The following is a 13809-nucleotide window of genomic DNA, read 5'->3' on the forward strand; positions in this document are numbered from 1 at the left end:
ACCAACCCTAATGCACATATATACACCCATGAAATCACCATCCAGATCAAGATGTGGGACATTTTCAGTGCCCCAGGAGTTCCCTCATCACTTCTCAATTGATAATCTAATTAAAAAAAAAAAAAAAAGATGGACACCAGGTGGTATAGTCAGTTGGGCATCTGACTCTTCATTTCAGCTCAGGCCATGATCTTAGGGTCCTGGGATCGAACCTGGAATCTGGCTTCATGTTCGATGCAGAATCTGCTTGAGATTCTGTCTTTCTCTGCCCCTCCCACTCCTGCTCTCTTTCTCACTCTAAAATAAGAAATAAATAAATAAATAAACAAGACAAGACTTGAATAGGCACTTAATAAAAGAGGGTGTTATTCAAGTGACCAATGATCATATGACCAAAAAAAAAAAAAAAATAATTCTCCAGATCATTACTCATCAGGGAAATGTAGATGAAAACAACAATATCATAACACTACAACTTCAAGACAAAGGGACTAATGCAAACAATTGACAATACCAAGTACTGTATCTGCAGCACTGAAATTCTCAATATTGTTGGTGGAAATGAAAATCATTTCAATCACTCTGAAAGGGTGTTTAGCAGAATCTGCACTAAAAAGCTGAATCAATGTAGTTCTGGAACTTCTCATTAGTATATATATATTCTAGAGAAATGACTACATATGTCTACCAAAAGGCATGTACCAACTCATGGCAGCTTTATTCTGAAGAACAAAAGAATCAGCCTCAAAGTCCATCAGGAGTAAAATGGACATACACAGCTCTACCATATGCATTCAATGGGATTCTACCCAGCAATGAAAAAGAACGTCCTATGTCTGCATAGAGCAAGAATGCATGCATTCCACTTATTTAAAGAAAGAAAAAGACAAAAATCAGTTGTGTGATCCCATTTACTCACAGCTTAAAAACAGAAAAAAAAAAAATGAATCTTTGGAAGTAGAGGTCAGAATAGTGGTTACTTTGCAGGGAGAGGTTGGCTGGGAAGAAACATAAGGAAGTTTTCTATGTTGCCTCTTGACAGTAGGGACCTGAAGAATTGTCACCATAAAACCTGACTCTCACTGACTATTATCATCCACAGCCATGATGTTCAGATGGCCTAGCCTCAAATCTGCCTTTCAGCATCCCTGGAGGTAGGCAAAACAGAAGTTGAGCTATAATTCTAGCTGTGGTAACATCTGGAATACCTAGACTTCATGGCAATCCTTTTTTCAGATTTTACAGGTGGCAGCTAGAGGTAAATGTTGCTCAAAACAATGGAGGCTGCACTTGAACTTAGTTGAACTGAAGTTTGAATCATAACCTCTGTTTCAGTAGACAACGCTTCCAATTGCTTTGGCTTTTTAAAAGCTCAATGATTCTTGGTTTGATGCTATGTTTTCTCCTTTGAGGTCAAACACTGTACCCGGCATTTGGAACACTGAAAGACTCTTTTTCTAGTGCTCTGACAATGATTCATGTAAAGTATGAGGGCTCTGACAATGTTGAGATTGAAAGGACAAAGCAAATTCGTAGTGTTTTCATGGCATGTTCTAGAACGTGTTTCTTTATCAGCAAAAGCTGGCAATCTATAATTGCAAACCTGGCCCACATAGGGCATTTTGCCAGGCTTACTATTGTCCTTCATGTGATGTAAGAAAGCCTGGTCTGTTTTGAATGACAATTTGCAAACATTACAGACACTCCTGGATAGTGTGTTACACTTTCAATGTGACATTGCAGATTGAAGGGAGTAGGAAATCATGGGTGACAGTGCTGGCAGGTGGTGTGGATTTCCCAGCTGTCACCCTTCTGCTTCTCATGTTCCAAATGGCTCCACACATAGCTCATAAACTTGACATTCTTTAGAACTTCCAAACAGCTGAGGCATTTGAAAGTTGTGTGAGTCTTCTGTTTTGGCTGCCGGTCTCCTTTTGCTGCCCATAGTAAAAGTCATGAAGTAACATGAGTGGATTTTCTTTCTTAAGATCAACAGTCTGGTTTTGACTTGCTAGACTCAAAAAGTCTGGTTTTTCCAGCCTTTCCAAATAATTTTTTGTGATAAGATCCATGAGATTGAAATGTGTCCTATCATTTACATAAGCCCAAGAGAATAATGCTCATTCTGAGCATGACTTAATGAGAATAGGACACCTTTTGAGGTTGTGCTCATACTCACTGTAAGAGAGAAATGGTCACAACTGAGGAATGTCTTTCTGGGATTCCATCACTGAGTTTAGGTCTTTTAGAATTTCCACTGTTTAAACTGGAAGCAGGAAGTTCCTTCAAACTGAGTGCTTCCACTCTTGCCTCCTACAGAAAGTACAGCTCCAAGTAGACAGTGAGATAGGAGAGAGCAAATATGAGGGACTGTGAGGCATGACTTGTGGTGAGCTCATTTTATAATCAGGTTTAGATGAGGGTTCAAAAATAATAAGACTATCTATTACTCTCCATTCAGATTGGGGTGGCCACTATGAGTACCCATGGATCATGAGGTCTGCAGGCTGCAATGCGCAAGCAGTATCTTGACTCCAGTAGACTTTCTTTCTTTTGGAATATCATTCCAGGGTCATCTGTTCAAAATGTTTGAAATAACTGGTTTTGAATTTGAAATTGCTATGATAAAGAGAATTTCTCCATCTTTGTTTACATGTTCCACTCCTACTAATATCAGCTCAGCATCTTCATTTTCCCTGTCCCTGTGTTGGATTCTATGTTCTTTTCTGGTGGTCCTAGCACTTGCTTTTTCTCACTTGACAAGGAAAGACCTGCCATTTTACAACTGCTTTTTGCTTGAAGAGGTCCCTTCAACCTCTAGTGCTTTCTTTTTATAAAATACTGTCTGGGGCACCTGGCTGACTCAGTTGGTTAAGCATCTGTCTTTGGCTCAGGTCATGATCCTGGAGTCCCAGGATGGAGTCCTACATTGGGCTCCCTGCTTGGCAGGGAGTCTACTTCTCCAGCTCATCTCTCTCCTCTCATGCTCTCTCTCTCTCAGTTTAAAAAAAAAAAAAAATACAGCCAATATAACCAAGAGTATTTATTTCAAAAACCAAAATCATTGCTTTATTTAATATTTCCCTGAAATGCTGAGATAACTATTAGCAGCCTTATTTTACACCTGAGGAACACGCTCCAACTAGTTAGGTGACAAGGTAGTCCTAGAGTTCTCTCTCCAGCTCTCCAGGTCTCTATCAATTGCAAGCTCAACATGCCCTCTTGAGGGCCATGACTAGGTTGAGGTAAGTGAGGGATTAGGGCACAATATTTAATGGCAAGAGTTAAAGATACCCAAGGTCAGCATCTCAGAGCACCGACCTCCTGCATTTTAACACCCGAGGCATTACACTTGCCTTGTCCTACTCCCAGTTGTACCCTCTGGATATCTAAGTTCTCTTGTCAATCTTACCAAAATTTAGATCTTTTCAGTCCCCTAAAAAAAAATAAATTTAAAAATTTTTTAAAAATCTTGTTCCACCTGCAGTGTTCCTTTTCTGAGTAAACACTCCTAATCACTCAGTTAACAAATTTTGGAGACATCCTTTGCTAATCTTTCCCCCATACTCCACAGCCAATTAATTAGCAAACACTGCCTGCTCTGTTTTCCAAAGATATCCAGGACCCAACCACTCTCTTCTACCCCTACTGCCCTCTCCCTGATCCAAGACACCATGTTCTCTCCCTGGATCATGACTACAGGCATCTTATTCTCTTCCTGGATCCTGTCTGAAGGTACCATGTTCTGTTCCTGGATCATTGCAGAAGTTTCCAGCTTCATACCTCTTTTGCCATATCTCCCCAGAGTGTCCCCAGTACTCCTGTTAAAATATGTAAAAGAGCTGGCAGAAAGTCTTCTGCTTATAGACCTCCAATGACTTCCCGACTCACTCAGAAGAAAGTCCAATGAACATGAAATGTCAAAAAGAGTCCTAGGCCTTTGGCCCATACCCACCAGTCCTTGTTTTTCCTGCCTCTCCCTCTCCACTGCAGCTATTCCATTAGTCTTGAAGGCACCACACCCTGTATTTCCTTAGGAATTTTGTGGTTCCCCCTGCCTTGAATGCTCAGATATCCCAATCCTGTCTCCTGGGCTGCTTCAAGTCCACAGGTTCTTAGCAAGGCTTCCCTGACCATATCATCAAAAATCACTACCTCTCCCAACTCACATGTCCTACTCACCCCCAACACTATTTCTTAACATATTATTTATCACCTGCCTAACACCCAATACAGTTGACTCTGAACAATAGGGGTTTGAACTGCACAGGTCTACTTAAATGCAATTTTTTTTCAATAAATACAGCACAGTGCTATAAATGTATTTTCTCTTGTGATTTTTTTTTTTAAGATTTTATATTTAAGTAATCTACACATCCAATATAGGGCTGGAACTCACAACCCTGAATTCAAGAGTTGCATGCTCTACTGACTCAAACAGGTCGCCCTTTTTATGATTTTCTTAACATTTTCTTTTTTCTGGCTTACTATATTGGGAGCATATAATATACAATACATGCAAATACAAAATATGTGTGAGTTGATTGTTTATACTATCAGCAAGACATCCATCAATGGTAAGCTAAAAGATTTTGGAGGAGTCAAAAGTTTACACAGATTTTTCTTTTTTATTTTTAAAGATTTTATTTATTTATTTGACAGAAATCACAAGTATACGGAGAGGCAGGCAGAGAGAGAGGAAGGGAAGCAGGCTCCCTGCTGAGCAGAGAGTCCGATGTGGGACTCGATCCCAGGACCCTGAGATCATGACCTGAGCCGAAGGCAGCGGCTTAACCCACTGAGCCACCCAGGCGCCCCTACACAGATTTTTCTACTGCGCAGGGAGTTAGTTGGTGCTTCTAACCCCTTCCACGCTGGTCAAGGGTCAACTCTATATAAATGCATCTTGCTTTTGTTTTCTATCTCCACCCACTAGACTGTAAACTGAGGGAGGAACGGGACTTGTGTTTTCTTTACTGCTGTATCATAAGTTCCTAGAGCAATGCCTGGCATACTGTCATTGTTAAATCTTTGCTACACAAATAATTAGCAGCTGTTATCAATATGATCATTTATGTGTACAACAGACCCAAACTCACATAGTCCAGGCTTTCCAAGCCTTTAGTGAAATCCAAATCCAAATGATTTAACAGTATCATGGGAGAGAAACATTCCAGCCAGTATGTAGGCGTGGGTATGTGTGATTGAAACAAAAGTTCTGTGAAAGAATACCCTCCTGGAACCCTCCTACACTATTGGTGGGTATGCAAGCTGGTGCAACCACTCTGGAAAACAGCATGGAGGTTCCTCAAAATGTTGAAAATAGAACTACCCTATGACCCAGTGCCACTTCCAGTCGGCGACGAGAGAAGAATTAGGCACAAACAAGTCAGCTGCAAAAGACTGGGAGCAGGGGACAACAGTCGAAAAGGACTGCTGCCCTGAGCAACTCTACAGTCTCACTTTTATTGGATAGGAAACAATAGCCAACAGAAGGACTGATGAAGGTCAAACGTTAATCCCGTCTTGCAGACAAGCAAGAAGGAGGATAAAGTTTCTAGTTAACCAAGCACATTCAAAGGACTCATCTAACTAACAATGAGCACTTCTGGGAAGAGAAAGGAGTGATCACGAAAAAGGGAAGCAGGCGGTTTTCTTTCCACCCTGAGCTGACCGGGCGTTCCCGAGTGCTCGGCTTCCCTGAAGCAGGCGGCGTTCCACCCTGGGTGGGCCAGGCGTTCCAGGCTGCCCGGCTTCTGTGAAGGGGTGGCATTCTGCCCTGAGCGAGCCAGGCATCCCCAGCTGCCCAGCTTCACGGTCGTACATCATCCTTCTCCCCAAAGACCTGTTGTCAGTATATGTATTTCTTAAGGCCATATCTAAATGTGCTTGGCAACTAGTAAAATCCTCCAAGAGTTACAGTTTAAGTAACAAATTGTTCCTAGGGGCAGCAGTACCCAGCAATTGCACTACTGGGTATTTACCCTAAAGATACAAACGTAGTGATCCGAAGGGGCACATGCACCCGAATGTTTATAGCAGCAATGTCCACAATAGCCAAACTATGGAAAGAACCTAGACGTCCATCGACAGATGAATGGATAAAGAAGATGTGGTATATATACACAATGGAATACTATGCAGCCATCAAAGAAATGAAATCTTGCCATTTGTGACGACGTGAATGGAACTAGAGCGTATCATGCTTAGCAAAGTCGATAGGAAAAAGACAACTATCACATGTCCCTGATATGAGGAAGTGGAGATACAATATGGGGGGTAAAGGGGGTAGAAGAAGAATAAATGAAACAAGATGGGATTGGGAGGGAGACAAACCGTAAGTGATTCGTAGTCTCACAAAACAAACTGAGTGTTGCTGGGGGTTGGGGGATTGGGAGAGGGAGTGGGGTTATGGACATTGGGAAGGGTATGTGCTAGGGTGAGTGCTGTGAAGTGTGTAAACCTGGCGATCCACAGACCTGTACCCCAGGGATAAACATATATTATATGTTTATAAAAAATAAAAATAAAAAATAAATTTTTTAAAAAAGGAAAAAAAAAAAGAATACCATCCCTACAATGGATATACAACCTTTTATGGCAGGTTTCAAATTTCACTGATGCTAAGGAACAGTTAGTGTTTATATTTTCCCATTTGGAAATAAGACCTCAGCTCATCAGTAACATTTAATAGTTTGTTTGACAGCATATATTCTTTGTATTGTATGGTGATAGATAGGAGAAATAATGTTGTGTCTTACTGTTGATGGGATCTTAGAATGAATGAAAAATTCTAACTTTTTTTACATAAGCTGATTATGGCCCAATAAATTTATTTTGCAATTCACTAGGAGGATGCTAGCTGCATTTTTGCAACTGGTTTAAGACAGGGATTGGCCCGCCTCCTGTTATTGCACAGCCATTGAGCAAAGAGGTTTTTATAGTAAGTGGATTTTTTTGTTTTGTTACTTAGTGTGTATATATATTTTTTAATATATGTATAAGTGATATATCATGTCATGTATATCATATACCTAATATACTTATTATGTACCTATTACATTTTTTTTTAATTTGTGTTGAGAAAACCAAAGGAATATTTTGTGACATGTGAAAATTATTACATTCAAATTTCAATGTCCACAAATAAAGGTTTTTTTTTTTTAAAGATTTTATTTATTTATTTGACAGACAGAGATCAGAAGTAGGCAGAGAGGCAGGGAGAGGGAGAGGGAAGCAGTCTCCCTGCTGAGCTGAGAGCCCGATGCAGGACTCGATCCCAGAACCCTGGGATCATGACCAGAGCCGAAAGCAGAGGCTTTAACCTACTGAGCCACCCAGGCGCCCCCACAAATAAAGTTTTAATGGGACACATCAGTGATCACTGATTTAAGGGTTCTATTGGTGACTGCTTTGCATTACTATGTCAAAGTGCAGCCCTACAACATGTTTCCTGATGGCTAAAATATTTACAATTTTACAGAAAATGTTTGTCCACCAAAGTTTAAGAGAAGCAAAATGAAAGATGCCAAACATTAGTTCACCACTCCCAGGAGTGTTCCAGATGATTTGATGGGCCTCCTTATTTTCCCACTCTGGGCCACAAGGGATGCAAAAGCTGGAGCATCCTTGTTTCTGTTATATTGAGAAATTTCTCTTGCTTTCAGCTACACCAAGTCCTGCTCCAGTGGAGTGCTCACCTTGTTCTCCAAAGGCGTTTCTGAGTGAGGTCTGATCAGGAGATCCCACCCCTTTTATAAGACCATTAAAATCCAGTATATAATATCCAAAGACAGCTCCAGTCAGGTTTCTGAACAACCTATTTGAATTTTTGGCTGTTAACCAGAGTGATTGTCAAATCTTCCATGCAAATCACTCCTAACAAGGAAAGAATGTGGGTGGGGCTTCAGGGCCAGGTCCAGGGACTTCCTGCCAGATTGGGGTGTTGGTGAGAGTGCCCTACCCCTCTCTGTCCTCCACCACCTTATCTCCAATTTAGCTGGGTCTTGAGCTATCAGGGGTCAACAGGGGTGAGGGAAGGGGTCCACACAGCTATTCCAACAGAGCTCAAGCTAAAGGAACCTAAAAGGGCACATGTATTCTTCCAGGTGCTAGAAAGTTCTCACAGATCACTCCAACTATGGAGAACAAAAACCTGTCTTCTCTCTGTCCCCACAGACAGTGAGAGGAGCTGGTCTCACTCCCCAATTTCCCAGGTAGTCTGAACTGGAAGAATCAGCTCCCAGGGGATGCCCAGGTTTCCCCCACTTTAATCCCCATTTCGTGGACATGAGCCCACTGCTTTTTGAGTCCGCTTCCAAGGATCAGAGCATATGCTGGTTCATATGCAAAGGTTCACTTTGGTCACCTCTCACCCTCTTCACTCTCCCTTCCCTTAGTATCTTCTAAATTGAATCTCAGGCTATCCCTCCCTATCCCTTATAGCCCTCTTTGCCTATGGATTTCTTTGGGGAAAAGGAGGGCTTCAAGCTCCCCTGACAGCCAAAAAATATTTTTATTCCCACTCCTTCTGTGCATCCAAGTCACAGAATTAGAACAGAAATCCAGTTTATTAAAATATTCTAAAGTACCAGAACCTGACATGACTTTAAAAATTCCTTTCTTACCAAACCAACATGTTGTACACCTTAAAGTTATACAATATTATATGTCAATAAAGCGGGATAAATTGAAAAGTAGATAAATAAAATGCCATTCTGTGTAAATGTGACAAATGAAACTCAAAGTGGTATTGTAACAGATGGTCCTTAATCTTGTCTGGGAGCTACGGAAGAACTGCCTTTTGGGCCTTTGAAGTAGCTCTGGGAGTTTCCAATAAGAAAACAGTGTTAAATAAATGATGGGTTTCCACAGTAGAAAGTTCCAATAGTGAGAAAATCTTCCTGGACCCCTATAAGTTCCTAGTACTTTACCCTGTCCCACTCTGTTCCAGCCACACTGCCCTTCTTACATTAGGACCTTTGCACTTGTTCCTTATTTCTGGGATATTTTTCATACAGACATCCTCTTGGTTCTTGTCCCATAACCAAATCTTTGAGGCAGAACTGCTTCTCAATGGAGTCCACCTCAACCACCCTATTTAAAATGCCCTCTTTCCCTCCCCCTACAATCCCCTGCTCCATTGCCCTGCTAAAGATGCCCTGTGCATCTGTCCATGGCTCTCATCCCCTTCTAATAGACCATGTGATTACTAATTTGTTGTGCTTATTGCCTACCGCCCTTGCTAGAATTTGAGTTCCGTGAAGAGTGTGACTTTTGTCTGTTTCATTCACTGACTTATATCAAAGACCTGGACCATAGTAGACATTCAATAATTTTTGTTGAATAAATGTACATGGATGGATTTAGAAATAGATTTAGCCATTCTAAAGAATTATTTGGTACTCAGTTTTAGATGATTTCTGCCTGGTGGCAATGCTGGTGGTTGCCAATCTGTTTTCCAAGCACAGCACTAAAATTTAAAAATTTTATGCGGTCTCCTTATTTCTAAAATGCTTGAAAGTAATGTTTAAAGTTGTAAAATGTGATGATGCCAAATAAAGCACATGTGTGGTTATTTGGCCTATGTATGATCAGTTAAGCACTTCAAATTTAAAGATGTGTTAATTTAGATACCTGGGTGTCTCAGTTGGTTAAACATCTGCCTTTGGGCAAGGTCATGACCCCAGGGTCCAGGGATCAAGCCCTGTATCTGACTCCATGCTCAGAGTGGAGTATGTTTCTCCCTCCTCCTCCTCTCGTGCTCTGTCTCTTGCTTTCTCTTTTTCAAATAAATAAATATATAATCTAAAAAAATATGTTAATTTAATTTAGTTTTTTAATATTGTTTTTAAAAGATTTTATTTGTAAGTCATTTCTATAGCCAATCTGTGGCTCCAACCTACAAGCCCAAGATCAACAGTCACTTGTTTCACCGACTGAATCAGCTTGGTGCTGCAAGAGATTTTAATTTTATAATTCACTAGTTAATAACATAGTTAGTGGTACCATGTTTGATGGGATGACGTGGAATAACAGGGTTCAAAACTCTCCACAGAGATCCTTCTGGTGATTTTCGCAGTAGCTCACTCTCTGAATCACTGAATCAGCCCAAATCCTATCTCCCATCTCCCTAAAAGTGATATTTTAGTTCATCACTTTTGTAAGCCGTTTAATCTATGAGATATAAGCCTATGGTTTTCATCCTGTCACACATTAGAATTGCCCATGGAGCTCTTAGAAACACACTTGCCCAATCTAACTGCTGACCAATTAGATTAAAACTCAAGGGAATTCCTTTACAAGTTCTCAATGACCATGAGCCCTCCACCTGAGAAAACACCAGTGGCTTTGGGAGTTCCTCTTCCCACTTCCACCTAACAGGAGAAAGGTTTTCCCTTCACTTTTTCAGGTTCAATTTAACATGCATAGCCCGAAGTGTCAAATCTTCCTTGGGCAGGGGCGCCTGGGTGGCTCAGTTGGATAAGCAACTACCTTCAGCTCAGGTCATGATCCCAGAATCCCGCGATTGAGTCCCACATCAGGCTCCCAGCTCCATGAGGAGTCTGCTTCTCCCTCTGACCTCCCCGTCATCCTCTCTCTCACTCTCTATCAAATAAATAAATAAATAATCTTAAAAAAAAATCTTCCTTGGGCAACAATCAATGTCACAATTTAAAACAGAGGTAAGAACAGAAGGCCAGAACAGAATAACTGCATAATAATCCTTTTGTTTTGGGGCATATAGCCCAGAAGACATTCAAAGGAGTAAGTGAAGCTGCTATAAGAAAGCCCCTTCTATTTTCATGGAGTTACTTATTACATATTTTTTCAACATTTCCAACCTGAAAAACTAAAAATAGAATCCATGTGGAAGCCTGTCTCATTCTAGTGTGGTAATTCTCAGCAAGGAGTAATTTTGCTCCTTAAGGGGCACTTGATAATATCTGGACATGTTCTGTTTTGTTTTTAAGATTTTATGTATTTATTTAGAGAAAGAAAGCATGCAAGTGGGGGGAAGGGACAGAGGGAAAGGAGAGAGAGACTCTCAAGCAGACTCTCCACTGAGCACAGAGCCCAACTCAGGGCTTTATCTCATGACCTGAGATCATGACCTGAGCTGAAATCAAGACTTGGATGCTCGGCCAACCTGGCCACCCAGGTGTTCCTGGCAATGTTTTTTGAGTGTCCTGGTACTTTGATTATCATTATTAGCATCTAGAGGGTAAAGATCTAGGATATTGTTAAAACATCCTATAATATTCAGAATTCCCTCCCTGCTGAAAATCGCCCCCCCCCTCCCCCAAGTAGTTATCTAGCTCAAAATGTCAGTAGTGCCTGGGTTGAGATATCCTGGTCCAGACCGAAAGAAACTTCCCACTCCTTCTCTGCATGATGTCCTTGGCAACCTCTTTATAACAAGGAGTCAGCATTCCTGACCAAGAGCTAAGACAGTTGTCTAATAAACTTTAATAGGACCAAATGTATTTTTGAAAATTAGTCATCCTTTCCCTGAGATGACTGCCAGTGAAGTTATTGACATTTAATCTTTTCCTTTTAGATTTGGTGTTAATGATGGTGATGACTAACTATTCTATTTTCCTACAAAATGTTCCTAACAAGAGTAAATCTTTGATTTGCTTGCTTGAAACCTTTGCCTTCGCAGCAAGATGGTAATAAAATGAAAGTGCTTATAACTAAATCATTTTGAGATTTTTTTCTTTTCAGTAAGATTTTCTTTTCCAGTAAGATTTTATGTCTAAAAATTGCCTGAAAAAACTTATTAATATATTTATATGTTTTATCAGCTCAATATTATTAATTATTATAATGATAAATCAAAAAAATGGGGACCTTATGCTTCCAGGAAATTTTCTTTTTAATTTTGATATCTATTTATAAATATGAGAAATAGAAGAACACACAGAGATGGTGAACAATAAAGTTTTCTCAAGCATAAAATAGATCATATTCTATAAAATCCTATGAGGGAAGTGAACTAGAAGGGATGATTAAATGAGGAAAAAAACCAGTGTGAATATTCTGAACCTTACGAAGAGCTCAGGCTCACATTTTTTAAATGGATGATGGTGAATATCAGAACCCAATGTTATTTACATTCTTTTGGATACACTTGGAAGAGTGATATTAACAGTTTTATTTACTTAAAGTGTCCATTTTTATTTTGGGCCAGAAATTACATCCTTTACAGGGTTTAAACTTAGGGTGAAAAAATCTAGATGTCTACTTAAATGTGTTTGGTGATGAATATAGATTTGCAAAAATAGTTGAGGGGGAAAAAATTGACTACTTATAGGTTTAGTTCCATGCTTCTAAAAGATTTCTCAAACCTCAGAGTCAACTGACACACTGTCAACAGACAGATTCTCAGGCTTCATCTTATACCAGAGACACTCAGATGGCCAGGGGAGCAATCTGGGAATCTGCATGTTCAATCTTTGTCTCTTGATTCTTAAGGTAGAATACTTTGGGCAGCCTTGATCTCTCCAGCATGATTAAAATATTCATACACCCATTCCTTAAAGGGAAGCCCAAGGGTGTGTCGAGGGTCAAGAATTCCTTTTTCTTTCATTGATCTGACACATTGAGCACCTATTTCAGGACAAATATATTGTTGGGGGACCCAGTAGACAATTTGAAGCTGGAACTTGAGCTGGGAGCTTCTTCTCCCACTCAGAGTCTACAGGAAGGACCTTCATCTCCTTTTCAGGGGCTTCCGGATATCTAGCAATGTTCAGTAAGGCTGGGATATGTAAGCAAAGCCCAGAGATCTGGATCCAAACCTCTCAATTTGAGAAGCACTTTTGAATAATATGTGTTGTGTTTCTTAAGAGTCAATGACTCTAAGGAATCATCTATAGGTATTGTGAAAGTGTAGATTCTCGTTCAGTAGTTCTGGGTGGAGCCTGAGAGTGTGATTTTCTAACAAGCTCCAAGATGATGCCCATGCCTCTTGACTACAGACCACATATTGAACAGGAAGGACTAAGGAGCTTTTTTTTTTTTTAATTTTTATTTTTTTATTTATTTTCAGCATAAGAGTATTCGTTATTTTTGCACCCCATCCAGTGCTCCACGCAATCCATACCCTCAATAATACCCTCCACCTGGTACCCCGACCTCCCACCCCCAACCCCTTCCAAACCCTCAGGTTGTTTTTCAGAGTCCATAGTCTCTCATGCTTCACCTCCCCTTCCAATTTTCCCCAAATACTTTCTCCTATCTAACTCCCCATGTCCTCCATGCTATTTGTTATGCTCCACAAATAAGTGAGACCATATGATAATTGACTCTCTCTGCTTGACTTATTTCACTCAGCATCATCTCTTCCAGTCCCATCCATGTTGCTACAAAAGTTGGGTATTCATCCTTTCTGATGGAGGCATAATACTCCGTATATGGACCACATCTTCCTTATCCATTCGTCCGTTGAAGGGCATGTTGGTTCTTTCCACAGTTTGGCAACCATGGCCATTGCTGTTATAAACATTGGGGTACAGATGGCCCTTCTTTTCACTACATCTGTATCTTTGGGGTAAATACCCAGGAGTGCAATGGCAGGGTTATAGGGAAGTTCTAGTTTTAATTTCTTGAGGAATCTCCACACTGTTCTCCAAAGACGCTGCACCAACTTGCATTCCCACCAACAGTGGAAGAGGGTTCCTCTTTCTCCACATCCTCTCCAACACATGTTGTTTCTTGTCTTGTTAATTTTGGGCATTCTAACTGGTGTAAGGTGATATCTCAATGTGGTTTTAATTTGAATCTCCCTGAGGGCTAACGATGATG

At 40.5% G+C, this 13809-nt stretch overlaps 2 protein-coding genes across 3 annotated transcripts in view; one reads left to right on the plus strand and one right to left on the minus strand.

Annotated features, from left to right (window-relative positions):
• LOC101682709 (immunoglobulin lambda-1 light chain-like) overlaps positions 1 to 13809 on the plus strand; it is a 1123284-nt gene that overhangs the window by 142462 nt on the left and 967013 nt on the right. The gene's annotated exons all lie outside the window — the stretch shown is intronic.
• On the minus strand, positions 1253 to 2003 carry LOC101684826 (zinc finger protein 280A). The gene is given in 3 exon segments (XM_004828409.3): positions 1253 to 1707; positions 1710 to 1937; positions 1940 to 2003. Coding segments are annotated over 3 exon segments (711 nt in total). The 5' UTR covers positions 1968 to 2003.

Source organism: Mustela putorius, unplaced genomic scaffold, assembly GCF_011764305.1.
Source record: "Mustela putorius furo isolate JIRA1106 unplaced genomic scaffold, ASM1176430v1.1 tig00003858_pilon_pilon_pilon, whole genome shotgun sequence".
Taxonomy (NCBI): Eukaryota; Metazoa; Chordata; class Mammalia; order Carnivora; family Mustelidae; genus Mustela; species Mustela putorius.